The following is a 17,515-nucleotide window of genomic DNA, read 5'->3' as shown; positions in this document are numbered from 1 at the left end:
AAGAGTCCTCTCGCCAGAAATGCCGCATAGGATTTGTCTTCCTTTATGGAGACAAATTTTGGGGCTTTTAATCAACTGACAATGCCCCTTTAACTATGAGAAGGGGAAACGGAAAATACTTTATCACGGGAGGGGGAGAGACAGACTCAGGAATGCCATCAGAAACTCCAACAGCAAGCATTCTTGCTCTTCACTCCTCAAATGATCATAAATATAGAAATGTCTTTATAGTATCGTATTTCCTGAGGAAAAATGTTTGAAAGGTACAGTACCAAAGATAAAGATATTCTGAACATTGGGAATGGTGCTAAACACATTTGTATTTAGATTATAACCACTCCATACTAAGCATCTCATCCACCCTTACAGAAAACCAGTTCTACCCAAGCAATAAGGTAGCTGGCAGAAAGTAAACATGCAAATGTGCAATGTTGTCTAGAATTAGGAGGTACTTAAGCATGTCATATATCAAGAGAGAAGACTATCAGTGCCAGTATTCGAGCCTTTCTGATGCTGTAGAAAATTAATTCAGAGAGCTTACACACATAGTTAAGAACATGCATTGTGTTATGACGAAGACATATTAAATAACTTTTCCGAATGTGTGTGATGGGCTCTGCATTCCAAAGAGTTTAGTACATATCCAGGAAATTAAGCAAATTGAGTTCTACGGTTCTAGGCAGGATGTTTATAAATTTAATTCAGGCTTAGTGTGAAAGTTGAAAACATTATTAACGAGGGAAAACAAAGATCTGAGAGAAGGCTTGGTAATTACCACAGCCTGCAGCTCATCTTCCCTTCTGGCAGATTTTATGGCCAGGAGAAAGAAATTTGGGGGACACAAGTTAAATTAATGTGATTTTTAGTACTCAAAGTGAAACTTCAGATATGACAGAAAATCCTAGGAGGCAGTTGGGATTAACCCTTCCCAAAAGGAGGGGATTTCTATACAATACCATTCCACATAAGTCCATGGGAAATGGAAGGTATTACTATATTCTGACGGTATAAAATGGAGGGGGAGATTTATAAAGGCACAAATGGGAGTTAGGTGCTCAGCTCCCATTGACAGTTTAGAAATAAAGATACTAAATATCAATAAATCAATATTCACCAGCAATAAAACCCCAGAATTAAGCTTTGTCCTCAATTTACAGTTACAGAGACAGGTTCATAAAGCTTTCCTGCTGCATTTCAGGCTTCCCATGTTTGTTAAGATCAGACCTTTAATATGAACAGAGCTGGCTGAATTTGAGAAGTCTTTTTAGATACATTTTTAAAGAATTAACAAATGCTCTTGGAGTTTCAGGATAGTAGTCTAGATGCTCAAATATTTTAAGCTATTATGTCCTATTGTTTAAACATATATTTAAAAAAAACATCATGGGGAAGATGAGTTATTCTCAATGTTTAAATTCAGGTATATGAACATAACTCTTTTTGACCAGACAACATAAGAGACACTTCATCAAGGCCCTGAAACCAAGTGACCACACCAGCAGAACCCTGCACCCATGAAGCCCTACTGAAATCAATGAGGATCTGCCCCAGGACAACGTTGGGCCCACATGCAGTCAGTTGCAGGGCTGGGGCTTAATTAATATAAGTGCTTAGTATGGAGTGGTTATAAACTAAACATGTGTTTAGAACCACTTCCAATGCTCAAAATACTTTGGTACTGTATCTATCAAACATTTTTCCTCAGGAAACATGATCCCATAAAGACATTTCTATATTTATGATCATTTGAGGAGTGAAGATGAACAAAGGTCTTTGAGGAAACATCCCTGGTCAGCCTCAGCATAATCTTTCTAAAAGCACAAAGCTCAATCAACAATATGTTATGTTTTCTAGCACTGGGATATTAATCCTTGTATTACACCACATCATAGAACGAAACAAGGATTACATTATTCTTCTAAATAAACCCAGAAGATATTCTGCAGTGAACTGTACTGACAGGGGTTGATAAAATGTGGGACACAAACTAATGCTGTTACTAACCACTGTCATACAGATGGTCTAGTCTATTATTTGTAATGGGCTACATTTCTAATTTGCAAAGTAAATATGTAGCCATTATGAAAGCCATAAATCTATATTACCTGGAAAGAAAAAAAAAGGATAAAACTCATTTAATTAATGAGATATATATCTGGCAGTAAACCAAAGAGTCAGGATTCTCCCTTGATTATTTTTGTACTCCTATGTCAGAGGATCTCTTGCTCAGTCTTTAGATTGTTGATACAAATTCAAATTGTAACAGATTTAGTTAAGGACAATGTGAAAAAGTCTTCTAATCTACTGCTTCCTTAAAACAACAGGACACATTACAAGCTTATTGTAGCTGAGAACAGGCAACTCATATATATTTTCACGGTATTTGGTATCCCCACCTCCCTTCCTCACACTCCCCCCAAAACTAGAGAAGTTCAAAAATGTGTTTTATTGCACCTAGTTAATAGATTTTGCCTCCAGTACACTACAGAATGCAAAGCAGGAGGGACATCAAAAGCATAGGAACTAATGTAACACTGGATAATGTTTAAATCATGCAAAAGCATGATTAAGACATCTAGGTGTTTTAAATTACTGCACCTGCTTTTGCAAGCAGAACTGCTGATGCACAGAAGAGCAGGAGCAGCATTTCCAATGGGCTCATCATCACTGCATCAGACAGGACTGGAGAAAGTGAGAAGCATCTCACCATTACAAAATATTACAACACTTGACAGAAACAATGCACAAAGATTGGAAGATCACTGCCCAGCTATTTAAAGACCAGGGATGTAGAAGTCCTTTCCAATAGTATAAAAACTAAACTCAGTTTCAAAACAGCCATTACTTGTTTAAATCCTTTTATATCAAGAGTCAGAACCACTCAATATAGCAACCTTAGCAATAAACTCCCCTTTCTCAACGCACTATTTTCCAGAACTCCCCATCCTACTAAAACGTGTCAACATAAAAAAGTAGCATTCACCAAAGAAAGAATGATTGGTGCCTGAAAATTCCAAGCTATAGCAATATCATGCCATAACAACGAATCCTAGGAGCTGATAAAATATTTTGATTACCCTCCTCAAAGAGTTATTCAAAAAACACACATAATATTTAACTAGCCACTTTTAAAAGCCACACACTTCAGGATGAGTGATATTAGACAACAGCCACAACATGTGGCTGAACTATACACAGCGTGTAGCATTACACAACATCGACACACCGTCATATCGTATTGCTTAGTTATCACAAAATTATTACTTGAACAACCTGGCAAGGTCATTCTCTACTCACCTGCTCACTGTAGAGAACCTGGACGTTTTTGATAATACGACAGTGTTTCTGAAGAATTGCTACAGCTTGAGCCAATGGCATTCCTGTAAATAAACACAAGTCATATTTCTCGAATTTGTCCACACAGATATGGGTTGAAGCGGAGGTAAAATTGGCTCATCGCCTAAAAGAAGCAAGTTGCAGCATAAGGATTTGCAAACAATAACAAAAGCCTATTTCACTTGTGACCTCAGCAGTGTTTCTGGAACAGAAAGGTCTGTGCTTATCCACCAAACAATAAAGTTCTTCTACTCAAAAAATACAGACTGATAATCTCCAACAAGGGCAAAATAAAAAGCCAAAGTTTATGCAGAAAGAGTCCACATTTTTCTTACATGTATACAGCAGTTTTCTATTTGAACCACCTTTATTGGTGGATTTAATTCTCCAATAATGTGTCTAAGGGCCTGATCCAAAGCCCATTACACACCATTATTTCTAAAATAAATTATTTTCGCAGAGTCAAGTAAACTATGCAAGTTAAGGTAAGCATGTGGTTTAATGGTAAGAGCCTGCCGCAATTCAGTTTCTAACACAGCTCAGTATAGACTTTAAACTAGATAATCTCGTTTTCTCGGTTGATGTTACATAGCCGATGCTACATAGGTCTGGTCTACACTAAGAGTTTAGGTCGAATTTAGCAGTGTTAAATCGAATTAACCCTGCACCCGTCCACACAACGAAGCCATTTACTTTGACATAAAGGGCTCTTAAAATCGATTTCTGCACTCCTCCCCGACGAGGGGAGTAGCGCTGAAATCGACATTGCCATTTTGAATTAGGGTCAGCGTGGCTGCAATTCGATGGTATTGGCCTCCGGGAGCTATCCCACAGTGCACCATTGTGACCGCTCTGGACAGCAATCTGAACTCGGATGCACTGGCCAGGCGAACTTTTGAATTTCATTTCCTGTTTGCCCAGCATGGAAAGCACAGGTGACCACACAGAGCTCATCAGCACAGGTAACCATGCAGTCCAAGAATCGAAAAAGAGCACCAGCATGGACCGTATGGGAGGTACTGGATCTGATCGCAATATGGGGAGAGGATTCCGTGCTAGCAGAACTACGTTCCAAAAGACAAAATGCCAAAACATTTGAAAAAATCTCCAAGGGCATGATGGAGAGAGGCCACAATAGGGACTCACTACAGTGCCACGTGAAAGTTAAGGAGCTCAGACAAGCATACCAGAAAACCAAAGAAGCAAACGGAAAGTCCGGGTCAGAGCCGCAGACATGCCACTTCTACACTGAGCTGCATGCAATTCCGGGCGGGGGGAGAGGGAGGTCGCCACCACTACCCCACCTCTGACCGTGGATTCTGAGGAGGGGGTAATCTCAGCCATGCCTGAGGATTCTGCGGATGGGGAAGAGGAGGAGGAGGACGAGCTTGCGGAGAGCACACAGCACGCCGTTCTCTCCAACGGCCAGGATCTTTTCTCAGCCTGACTGAAGTACCCTCCGAACCCTCCCAAGGCAGTATCCCAGACCATGAAGCCATGGAAGGGACCTCTGGTGAGTGTACCTTTGTAAATATAAAACATGGTTTAAAAGTAAGCTTTTTTAAATGATTAATTTGCCCTGAGGACTTGGGATGCATTCGTGGCCAGTACAGCTACTGGAAAAGTCTGTTAACATGTCTGGGGATGGAGCAGAAATCCTCCAGGGACATCTCCATGAAGCTCTCCTGGAGGTACTCCAAAAGCCTTTCCACAAGGTTTCTGGGCAGTGCAGCCCCCTTATTCTGTCCTCCATGGCCGGAGACTTGACCACGCCATGCTAGTAGCAAGTAATCTGGTATCATTGCATGACAAAGCCTGGCAGCGTATGGTCCCGGTGTTTGCTGGCATTCAAGCAACATCCATTCTTTATCTCGCTGTGTTATCCTCAGGAGAGTGATATCGTTCATGGTAACCTGGTTGAAATACGGGAATTTAATTAAGGGGACAGAGGGGGCCGTTCCTACTGGGCTGTTTGCCTGTGGCTGAAAAGAAATCCTTCCTTGCAGTTAGCCAAGCGCGGGGGGGGAAGGAATTGGCGCTGAGCTTTTCGCGTTTGGCTAGCAGGGATCTTCCCTTTTATGAAGGCTGCAGAAGCCGAAAGATAATGGCTTACCATGGCCACACGCAAGCCGAATTCTGTTGCCCGGACCTGCGTCTGTGATCTCTAACACATCTCAACCCAGAATTCCAATGGGCGGGGGAGACTGCAGGAACTATGGGATAGCTACCCACAGTGCAACGCTCCGGAAGTCGACGCTAGCCTCGGTACATGGACGCACACCGCCGAATTAATGTGCTTAGTGTGGCCGCATGGACTCAACTTATACAATTGGCTGCCAAAAATCAAATTCTGTAAATTCAGAGTAATCCCGTAGTGTAGACATACCCATAGAGAAGAGGGTAGTGTCAGCTCCTCTTCAGCAATATGTTCAAAACTTTTGTTGTATCTTTTAATGAAACGTGATCATGTGTAAACAAGTTGTACATATATTCCTGGTTCCAACATCACAATTCGACAGCTAAAAAAAGCTTATAAACCCATACAGAAATATAATTGATTGCTACATGTCAACTCAGCTTTTAGAGTTCTGATTTGTTATTTATTTTAGCTCCTTGCCTCTTTCTAAATTATTTTCTTATTTCTAATTTTTAAATTTGAAATAAAGCAAAGTGTCCCTATTCAGGACAACATACCATGGGATGTGTTATTTTGGTCAGATTATATCTTATACTCTAAATGTAAATTTTTAATTGACAGATATAAATTACACCTTAAATGTAAGTAAGGCACTATTCTCGGTTCTTTCAAAAGTTTACAACTGAACATTGACTTAATACAGCTTTGAAACTCCACTATGCAGAAGAAATATGGTGCTTTTAATCATCTTAATTTAAATGAAACAAGCACAGAAACAGTTTCCTTACATTGTCAAACATTTTTTTTAAACTTTCCCTTTTTCCCCCCCATAGTTTATATTTAAACACAGTACTTTAATGCATTTGCCCCCCCCCCCCCCTTTTTTTTGTCTCTGCTGCTCCTGGTTGCGTACTTGCAGTTCCAAATGAGGTGTGCGGTTGACTGGTCAGTTTGTAACTCCAGTGTTCCTAACTCTGAGATTCTACTGTAATTTGTTGCCAGGACAGTTCCACCATAGCAATAGTGGAAGATGTAGCAGAGATGTGGACTCTGTGGTGAAAGAAGAGGACAGTAAACAGAGAATGCTGTTTCTCCAGCTTGCTATCTGGCAGGGTTTGGGAGGTAGAGGTGGCTTCCAATTTATTAGATAGTAACCAGTCACATTCCAATATGGAAGATGGAGACCACAAGCCGAGTCCAGTGTCAGCACCCTGGTATCCCAGCAGCCTTTACTATTCCAGCAGCCAAGACAGCAAGGCTGACTTCTCACAACGCATTGCCCATGGATAGTGGGCCCCCTCTGGCTATTAAGTGTCTGGGAAATTTTCTAAGCCCCACCTCTGTGTGTGTGGGGAGGTGAGGTGCGGAGAGGGAAAGCAAAGATGAAAACAAGAGAAAACAGACACTGAGGTCAGTGCAGGAAAAGATGAACCATGACTGATAGAAAATACATGAGTGAAACTAAGAAGGGAAAGAAGTATAACAAAAGCAAGAGAAATGTAAGTGAATTATTTTAAGTATATCAAATAGAAAGTTTATGTTGTCTATGGAACTATTATATGCAGTACACCCAGGAACAGAATCCAAGGTCTTGTCTACATAATTTTCCTGGAGTACACATCTCACACTAATCATCTCCACTAGTGGTTTAACACACAAAGCCCAAGTCATCAGCATTTCAAGAACCCCGTAACTAATTTTGCCCAGAACAGGTATAGACAACATGGTGCTCAAAATATCAGGAGCAGCCAGCAATCCATTTACAGTATGGGTCCCAACATTGCTACAACTGGTGGAACTGAAACAATTTTTAGCAACAGTGGGAAATTTGACAAGATATCCCTAAAGTAGACAGAGCTTAAGTGTCTTGACTGCCAGTTAGTCCCCTACTCTAATCTACCTGGCCACACTAATTATATATTACACACTCATATGGCAGAGCTCTGTTTGTATTAGGAACTATAACGATGAATTTCCTGTTGCGTGTGCATGTATATGTAATCTCAACTTTAAGGTGGCATTAGCAGGTTTGTTTGCATTTTTGGTGAGGGAGGTTGAAGGGCATTTTATTTCCATGAGCTTGTTTGTTTTTATAAAGGAAAGAAAAACAATGAGTGCCCACACACCGAAATAAACCTGTGCAGTGTGATAACTATTTTGAAGTAGCTTTTATTGAACTTCAGATAATACAAACACAAAAAGATCAGTTAAGTTAGGCAGGGCTGAACCAGCAGTGAGATAGCTATACCAACATGTTATTAGTATAGCGAGAGCACTGATATCTGAGCTCCAACAAGGGGCGTCTTAGGCAGAATACATAGCACACAACTAATCTGAAGACGACAACCATGTATTTACTTTGTGATAAGATTCAAATCATTGCACACTGAAATAAAGGCACGACAAGTTTATTTCTGTATTTTCAGGTACACAATATACATCAGTGGTCACCAGTCGATCGCGATCAACCCTAGAGGATCTCCCAGTCGATCTACAGTGATGCACCAGGGCAGCCGCTAAGGCAGTCTCCCTGCCTGCCCTGGCCCCATGCCACTCCCGGAAGCGGCCAGCGCAGACCTGGGGACGCGGTGGCAGGGGTCTCCCTCCACGCGCTGCTCCTGCCTGCAAGCACCGCCCCCGCAGCTCCCATTGGATAGGAATGGGGAGCTGCAGCCAATGGGAGCTGTGGGGGTGGTGCTTGCAGAGAGGGGCAGCATGCAGAGCCACGTGCCCCCGAAACACCCCAGGGGGCCGCAGGGGCGCGTTAACACCTTCCGGGAGCAGCATGGGGCCAGTGTAGGCAGGGAGCCTGCCTTAGTCTCACTGTGCCGCCGACCGGGAGCCGCCCAAGGTAAGTGCCACCCGGCGGGAGGCTACATGCCAACCCTGAGCCCATTCCCAGAGCTAGCACCCCATACCTCCTCCCGCACCCCGAACCCACTCCTGAACCCCAAGCACCTGCCCCAGCCCAGAGCCCCCTCCCAGAGCCAGCACCCCACACCCTCTCCTGCACCCCAACACTCTGCCCCAGCCAGGAGCCCTCTCCTGCATCCAAACTCCCTCCCAGAGCTTGTACCCCTCACCCCCTCCTGCACCCCAACTGCCTTCCCCAGGCTCAGCCCAAAGCCCCTTCCCACACTGCGAACCCCTCGGCCCCAGCCCAGAGCCCGCACCTCCTCCCAAACTCCAACCCCCGTCTCAACCTGGTGAAAGTGAGTGAGGGTGGGGGAGAGCGAGCAATGGAGAGGGAGGGGATGGAGTGAGCGGGACAGGGCCTTGGGGAAGGGGCAGGGAGATCCTGGGTGGCCCTTAAATTCAAAAAGTGAGTTTGGGCGTAAAAAGGTTGGAAACCACTGCAACTGTGTGTGTAAATGTATAAATACTCCTCCATTTATTTCAGTGATTATTTGGATATACAAATATTGGGTTAATCAAATTAGTTGTACAATAAAAATAGTAAACAGTCGAAATACTGCACAAGCTGCTAGTTTTCAGATGTAGGAACTCGAGCCTTGCAAACTGAAAGCTAAGTATAGGCCAAATCTTTGAGCTTTTCAAGGCTCACATCCTGCAAAGAATTACACACATTTTTTTCATAGATTCATAGATTATAGGACTGGAAGGGACCTCGAGAGGTCATCGAGTCCAGTCCCCTGCCCGCATGGCAGGACCAAATACTGTCTAGACCATCCCTGATAGACATTTATCCAACCTACTCTTAAATATCTCCAGAGACGGAGATTCCACAACCTCCCTAGGCAATTTGTTCCAGTGTTTAACCACCCTGACAGTTAGGAACTTTTTCCTAACGTCCAACCTAGACCTCCCTTGCTGCAGTTTAAACCCATTGTTTCTGGTTCTATCCTTAGAGTCTAAGGTGAACAAGTTCTCTCCCTCCTCCTTATGACACCCTTTTAGATACCTGAAAACTGCTATCATGTCCCCTCTCAGTCTTCTCTTCTCCAAACTAAACAAACCCAGTTCTTTCAGCCTTCCTTCATAGGTCATGTTCTCAAGACCTTTAATCATTCTTGTTGCTCTTCTTTGGACCCTTTCCAATTTCTCCACATCTTTTTTAAAATGCGGCGCCCAGAACTGGACACAATACTCCAGCTGAGGCCTAACCAGAGCAGAGTAGAGCGGAAGAATGACTTCTCGTGTCTTGCTCACAACACACCTGTTAATGCATCCCAGAATCATGTTTGCTTTTTTTGCAACAGCATCACACTGTTGACTCATATTTAGCTTGTGGTCCACTATAACCCCTAGATCCCTTTCTGCCGTACTCCTTCCTAGACAGTCTTTTCCCATTCTGTATGTGTGAAATTGATTTTTCCTTCCTAAGTGGAGCACTTTGCATTTGTCTTTGTTAAACTTCATCCTGTTTAACTCAGACCATTTCTCCAATTTGTCCAGATCATTTTGAATTATGACCCTGTCCTCCAAAGTAGTTAATTTTATGCAATGCAGGTCTATTCACAGCTCATACAATTAAACATATGCATAAGTCTTTGTAGGATCAGAGCCAAAATGAATTAGCTTTTGACTTAGGAGAGTAAATAAAATAAATAAATTATATATATATATATATATATATACACACACACACACACACACACACACACACACACATATATTCTACATCTTTTCTTCCCCTCACCCCATATACTAGTGACTTCAAATGGTCAAGCAGAATTTTATGAAACGTTATAAAAAAGAACTTCACTCTTTGGACTGAGAACGAGCATGGAAAATGTCAGCTTTCAAGAACAATTCAGAAAGACAATGTATTGAGAGGCAAGTGTGGCTTTGAACAGGCTTAACTGCATTGCTGCTACCATAATCATAATATACCCATTTAGCAGCTGCTTAGCAAAAAGACAATTGCCTAATATAGACACGAAACCAAAACCTTTTCCGCTTATCAGTTCATGTCTGAAACAACAGCTTCTGCATTGTTTAAAAGTGCCGAAAATACTGGCCCCCATCTGCAGCTCTCTCTATACCAGTTCTCCCACCATTGTTATCCCAGTGGTTCAGAACCAGCAATAGCAACGTTGGGGAATTACAGGCAAAGCAGTATGGTGCAGAAACTCCTAACACACACACACAATTGTAGAATAACCTCATAACTGCTTACAATTAGTAATGTAGTAATATTTAAATGCTGATCGCTTATTACTAAAATATAGGTTTGAAGAGTCAATCATTTGTAGGAGGACCCACAACATATAAAAATCTACTGCTACACTTAAGTGCCTCGAATTAGTTCTGAACACCATCAACTAAATTTGGATTGGTTGTAAGAGTTCTCTCGGATACACTGCTGGGGGGAAGAGAAGAGGAATCTACCAAAGAAATGGACTGTATAGAACCACTGGAAGCAGAAAGGCTTATTATGTGACCTTGGGCAAACATTTAAACTCTGTTTCCTCATTGGTAAAATGGAAATGCCACAATTCAGTTATCCCAATGAGGATGTTGTGACGTTTAAATAGTATTTGTAAAGTGCTTAGCGATCCTGGTACAAAAATCACTCTATAAATGCAAAGTATTAGTAAGTTTTTGAGCAGGCTGATGTCACTTGATTGATACTACCCAGACTCTGATCAGTACATCTAGGTCATCTCCTCTGGGTGTTACTCAAAATGACTGGTCCAAAATAGCAACAAGAGGCTTTGGAGGAAGTATGAATATAAGGAAATGCAGATGATAAATAAAATATGAGTCAATCTAAGAGCATCCTTAAAAACAAACATGAAGTATTCTTACATATATACATTAATATTCTCAGTATTATATAAAAGTTAGCATTACTTTGCCTTGTTAAAATAACTGCCAAAAACAAAAGAGACAAAACAAAGTCTTGAGGAATTCATCTTCAGTAATTCAGAATAACGCTAGAAGCATTAGGGAAACCTCTGGCCGTCGTTACTTCTTATTAGCACAGCATGGAAAAATGTGATAACAAGACAAGTGCCAAGCACAGGACTTACCCAAGGTGAATTCCCATTGTTCATTCCCAAGAGATCGCTCGGGAACCACTTCTAGATCTAGCATTGGCTCTGCCAGAGTATCGGCCCAGTAGTCACACAGCAGATCACAATGTTACAGCAGCTGGACCTGTGTTGGAGCATGACAAAAACACCTCATTTACAATCCTCATCTGACTCTCAGGGAACAACCCAAACCAACATGCAATTATCCCCCTCCCTCCTCCAAGATCTGATGGAGAAATCACTGCTCATGTCTGGCTTTATCTCTTCTTTGGGATCTTATTCCATTCCCTCCCTCATCTCTGTCATCAGACCCCATGCAAGTCTAGCTAAGGCCTGGTCTACACCTAAGATTTAGGTTGACTTAGCTACATCACTCAGGGCTGTGAAAAATCATGCCCCCAGTGACACAGTTAGGTCAACCTAACCTCCCATGTAGATGCAGCTACGATGATGGAATTATTCTGTCTACCTAGTTTTGCCTCCCAGGGCAAGTCTACACTACAAAATTAAATTGACTTAAGTTATATCAATGTACAGCCACTGCAGTAATTGAATCGGTTTTATACATGCACACTATGCTCGTCAGCGGCACATGTCTTCACCAAGAGCACTTGCACCAATTTAACTGCCAGTATTGGGCATCGTGAGATGGTTTCTGAAAGGCAGCAATACTCGATGTAAGCAACACAGCGTCTACACAGACGCTGTATCAACCTAACTACATCGACTTAATCATTACGCCTCCCGAGGAGGTCAAGTTATTAAGTCAGTGTAGTGGGCGAGTTATATCGGTGGGAGCTACATTTTAGTGTAGATGCGCAGAGAGTTAGTTCGGCCCAAACTGTCTTACAGCAACATAACTGTGTAGTGCCGAACATGCCTCAGATCGGTAGATTACCTATATCCACAGAAACCCCGCCGTGACAGGAAGCATCTACACTGCAGCTATTCAGAGGCACAGTGGCGCTGTAGTGTAGACATACCCTTAGATTGACAGTTTTTTGGGGTAGGACTGTTTGGATAGTATTTTTATTTCACTAGAGCGCCTTACATACCTACAACACTATATAGCTATTAAATAACAGATACTACAACGATGTTCATAAGAAATTCACAGATAAAAGCTGCTGGAAAACAGATGGGAAAAGCTGGGCTGTCTCATTCCTTCTGGTTTTGCTGCAAGGATGAGAAGAAATCCAAGTTGGGTCGCTGAATCGTAGGCAAACCACAGGGCTCCCATACAGTGCAAGACCCCAGTTTTAAGGCTACCCTGCTGATCGTTCTGTGTGTCCCATCCCCAGAGTCCTTTCTGGCACCCTCCACTCCCCTGATGGGCCCTTGCCATTGGAGAACAGCTTTCCCCCAATTCTTCATGGGCCCCCCCGAAAACAGGGCCACGACCCTCCACCTTTCTACACTGTAAGTGCTTTGGGGCTAGGACTGTCTTTTACTACAAGTCTGTAGAGTGCCCAGTTGACTTATGGCCTTTGGCGCTACCGTCACAGAAACGTTGGCCAGACAGAGTCACCTCGTCCCCCCAACTCCACGCCAGCCCCCCTCAACCCCCACCGATCCCCCCCACTCCACGCCAGCCCCCCTCAACCCCCACAGATCCCCCCCACTCCACGCCAGCCCCCCGAACCCCCACAGATCCCCCCACTCCACGCCAGCCCCCTCAACCCCCACAGATCCCCCCACTCCACGCCAGCCCCCCCAACCCCCACAGATCCCCCCACTCCACGCCAGCCCCCTCAACCCCCACAGATCCCAACCCCCACAGATCCCCCCACTCCACGCCAGCCCCCTCAACCCCCACAGATCCCAACCCCCACAGATCCCCCCACTCCACGACAGCCCCCCTTAACCCCCACAGATCCCCCCCACTCCACGTCAGCCCCCCTCAACCACCACCGATCCCCCCCACTCCACGCCAGCCCCCCCGAACCCCCACAGATCCCCCACTCCACGCCAGTCCCCCCGAACCCCCACAGATCCCCCCACTCCACGCCAGCCCCCTCAACCCCCACAGATCCCCCCACTCCACGCCAGCCCCCTCAACCCCCACAGATCCCCCCCACTCCACGCCAGCCCCCCCGAACCCCCACAGATCCTCCCAACCCCCACTCGCCTCACCACCCGCTAGAATAGCGCCCGGGAGACCCTCACACCGGGGCCAAGAGCCCCCCCCCGGGAACAGCGGCTCCGGGGCCCCTCACTCCCCAGGCCCTGCGCCCCCCACCCGAGAACGGGCCCAAGGTCCCCCCGCCCGCAGCGCCAGCTCGCCCGCAGCGAGGAGCATCTCCCGGCCGCCGCGCTCATCCCGCTCCGGGAAAAGGGGGACCGGCCCCCCCCGGCTGTGTGCGCGGGGGTGGAGGGCGCCCCCGCCGGGGCATTAACACCTCCTCCCCCCGCTCCGAAGGGCCGCGACTCACCTCACTTGCGGCTGCTGAAAAACTCGTTTGCAACGGCCCGTCAGGCGAGACCGCCCCGGGTGGGCGGGGCCGGGGCTGGGGACTGACGCGGGCGGGGCCGCGTGCGTGTGCGCGCGCGTGCGAGAGGCGCGAGGCCGGGGGTTAGAGCCCGTCTCTGGGGCTGGGGAGCGCGTTCGCGTCCCGACTGTGCCACAGACGCGCTGTGCAGCCTTGGCCAACTCACCTAGCCTAGGCACCTACCCTGGGGGCCGGGCCCCAAAACCAGGGGAACCACTAGGGGAAAGGGAAGGCAAGGCTGGGATAAGGGGAGGGAGGTGGGGAAAAAGAGGCAGGGAGAAGGGGAAACAAGGTGTTGTGGGGATAACAGAGAAAGGGGGCCTGACCCCTCCAAGAGGGGTGGGAGGGGGAACCATGTCCCCTCTTAGGGGATGGTTGGACCAAGGAGGCCTATGGTAGGGGATTGGGGACAGCACCTCATTTTAGCATTATCAGCTCCCCAGCATTCAAAAATCAGGATTCTGCCCCCCAAAATCCTGAGATTGGTTTAAAAATCAGGCAATTTATCTATTTGTTTGCCTTCTGGTTTCTGGGGCTTTGGGGTGCACTTGGGTCACATCACATTTTCAGGCTTTCCTCGGCAGCCAGAAGGGCTAGAAACAGACATCATTTTAAAATGCGGAGAGTCTCCTGCGCTTCCTGTTGTGCAGCAGCCGGGACTTTAAGAAACACACCAAAAAAAATAGCAGGAGACTTGTGATTTTGGCACCCTTGTTGTTCTTCCAAACAGAGCAGCGTGGTGAGGCTGCCCTTTATTTTAACAGAAGAGGGGGATGGAGGCAGTGAGCCACAGCAAGCAACGATCCAGCTTCAGGGAAGCAGAAGATTTAATAATTAGAGTTGCTTATGGGATCATCTTTAGCCAGGCCTGTTCTAATGTTACTGCTCCTCAGGGTATCGCTACAGTGCGTCTAGGAGTGAGCCTCCCAGCCTAAGGTCGCAGACTTGGGTTAGTGTGCTAAAGTAGGGTTACCATCAGGGCCGGCTCCAGGCACCAGCTTACCAAGCAGGTGCTTGGGGCGGTCACTTCGGAGAGGGGCAATTCGGAGCGAAGGACCTCCCGCCGAATTGCCGCCACAGATCGCGATCGCGGCTTTTTTGTGTGTGTGGTTTGGCTGCTTGCAGCGGCCAAAACCCTGGAGCCGGCCCCGGTTACTATACGTCTGGATTTCCCTGGACATGTCCGTCTTTTCGCTCTTTAAATAGCCGTCCAGGGGGGATTTCTAAAAATCTAAAACGGTCTGGGATTTCCCCCCGGTCGGCTATTTAAAGAGCAAAAAGCGGCTGATAGGGCGGCCGAGCGCCGCTCGCATTGAGGCCTCGGCAGCCAAAGCCCTTTCCCATATCCCCTGCTGCCTTACCACGCCGCCCGGCAGCGCTGGGGGGCGGGGCTGTGCGCCTGTGAGCGAACGCGGCGGTGGGACTGGCAGCGGCGGCCAGAGCCCCTCCCCTGCTTCCCCCCTCCTCCACAGCCTCAGCACGCAGCTCGGGCAGGGCGGAGCCAGACACCTGCTCTAAGCCGAGCGGCACGGTAAGGGGGCCGGGGAGTTGGAGAAGGGGGGGCAGTCAGGGGAGAGGGAGGGGTGGGGGGGGTTGGATGGGTCGGGGTTTCTGGGGGGGCTGTTTGGAGCCCCACAGCTCAAGCCCATGTCAGTTTATCGGGGCTCTAAGACTTGCTGCCACGGTTTTGTTTGTGTTGTTCCAGTGTAAATCTACCCAGAGATACATAAGGTCTTTCACAATTATTTCTCCATGGCTGAGTACACGCTTAGGAATTCAGCATTTTGATTCTACCTGCTAATAGCGACTGAGTAGCCAAGGTTGGTCCTGGACTTGGACACACAATCACTAGACAAGTTGGTCAGTCTCCCACATCTACTCTGTCTGACCCTCCTCCATTTAGGCATCTCACCCCACTTCATTTCCTGTCTGTTTCCAAACCAATTTTCCCCAGTTTCAGTCTGTAAGAGTTCACATCCTCTGTATTTCGTCCTGAGTTCAAACAAATTAAACCTCAAAATTACTAAGATTTGTCTGGTTTCAGACCCATAAAACTTAATACAGCTTGTGCCCAAACCCAAAAATCAGCCAAGGTTAACCTGAAATATCCTCAGGGTACACACAAGTCATTAGGGTAGGGACCTGGAAGATCTCTGGAGAGCTAAAGAACATAATTGGTCAGTTCAGTCCATAGCTTAGCAGTACTCCTAGGTTCCTCATGGACACTAAGCTCATGTAGCAGCATCTACGAATAATACTTTTCTACCATCTCTGTTTGGTTAGGAGACACTATCCCATCCTGGTAGATGATGACCTGGTCTTAATTATACTCATTACCTCCCTTTTGGATTGTAGCAATGCATACCTGGACATGAAGCCATCAGTGCTTAGGAAACTCCAACTAATACAGAACACTGCAGCACATTTCCTCCACAACATGGGCTACCACAAGCACATCAGACCCATCTTCTGCTCTCTACACTGGCTTCCCATAAAATGTCAAATCAAAGGCAAGGTCTTGGTCTTATCTTCAAGCTTCTCAATGGCCTGGGCCCAGGATACCTAAAAGGCCATCTAAAGCTCCAGGATAAGGACCATGGTCGACAACTCCACTCCTCAGGCACAACAGAACTTTCTACCACAAGGGTAAAGCTCATCTGTGTGCATGAGACAGAGCTTTCTTGGGAGCATCCAGACTGGGGAACGAATTCCCGCACAAACAAAGGACCAAGACAAACCTCACCACCTTCCATCCCGAGTGCATGGTGCACCTCTTTGACCTGCCATCTCTAATAGAAACACAGCGCAACACATACACAGAAAAATAAAATAACTCTTCCAAACCAAGACACACTGCTGCACACAATTCTCCCCCAGGGGAGAGGATGAGAGAAAGAATGAACCACACGTGAGAAATGTTATTAACCCACTTAATGCACTATTGGAAGGTGTTTGGATACAACAGTGATGAGCACAGTATAAGAGCCTTTGCAGAATAACATAGGGTCTTTCTCTAATTAGTGCTAGGGCTAGAGATGGGTTTAATAAAAACCGATTCAAACACCCTCGATCTTTAGGGAAGTTCAGATCCAGATTTGTGCTTTGCAGGATGGATCCATCTCTTATTAACTCCATATTTAGGAAGTCTAACCATTGCTAGGAACATGAAGTCGTAAAGACTGGGTTAGTCTTCATGGCATGAGGCTGGTGTCTGCCATGGGAAATTAATCCATTCTCAATTGTAGTAAACTGAATTGCCGAGTTTGTATTCATGTCACTGAGACTGTTTATGTTCACTACCAGTACATAAACTGTTATTGGTCAGACTTGACAGTGGATTATGTCTTGGTGAAAAGAATAGTCCATAGATCAAGACCCGTTAGATAAAGATAAATAAAAGAGATTAAATGAGACATTTTTCCTAAATTCACACCCCAATGTATTTTGGGGAGATAAATAAAGCAATAGCGGGGGGGTTGGAGAAGGGTGGGCCAGAAGACTCCATGGCACCGTCTCACTGAAATAACTACATCTGTCAGCTAAATGGGCAGTGC

The 17,515-nt window shown here is 45.8% G+C and overlaps 1 protein-coding gene across 4 annotated transcripts in view; it reads right to left on the bottom strand.

Moving 5' to 3' along the window:
- PHAF1 (phagosome assembly factor 1) overlaps positions 1-13,998 on the bottom strand; it is a 53,637-nt gene extending 39,639 nt beyond the window's left edge. Inside the window, exons 1-4 of one of the 4 annotated variants that reach the window (XM_065566973.1) lie at positions 13,905-13,924; positions 12,528-12,648; positions 11,470-11,596; positions 3,298-3,380 (exon numbers count right to left, since the gene is read on the bottom strand). In XM_065566973.1, the coding sequence (XP_065423045.1) occupies positions 3,298-3,380; positions 11,470-11,533 (147 nt within the window). In that variant the 5' untranslated portion in view covers positions 11,534-11,596; positions 12,528-12,648; positions 13,905-13,924. Of the gene's footprint in view, positions 1-3,297; positions 3,381-11,469; positions 11,597-12,527; positions 12,649-13,755 lie in introns of all 4 variants that reach the window. The other 3 variants (XM_065566972.1, XM_065566975.1, XM_065566974.1) reach the window with 3 other exon arrangements.
- Positions 13,999-17,515: the final 3,517 nt, after the last annotated feature.

This window comes from Chrysemys picta, chromosome 14, assembly GCF_011386835.1.
Source record: "Chrysemys picta bellii isolate R12L10 chromosome 14, ASM1138683v2, whole genome shotgun sequence".
In the NCBI taxonomy this organism is placed as follows: Eukaryota; Metazoa; Chordata; order Testudines; family Emydidae; genus Chrysemys; species Chrysemys picta.
This window is presented reverse-complemented; position numbering and strand designations above follow the sequence as displayed.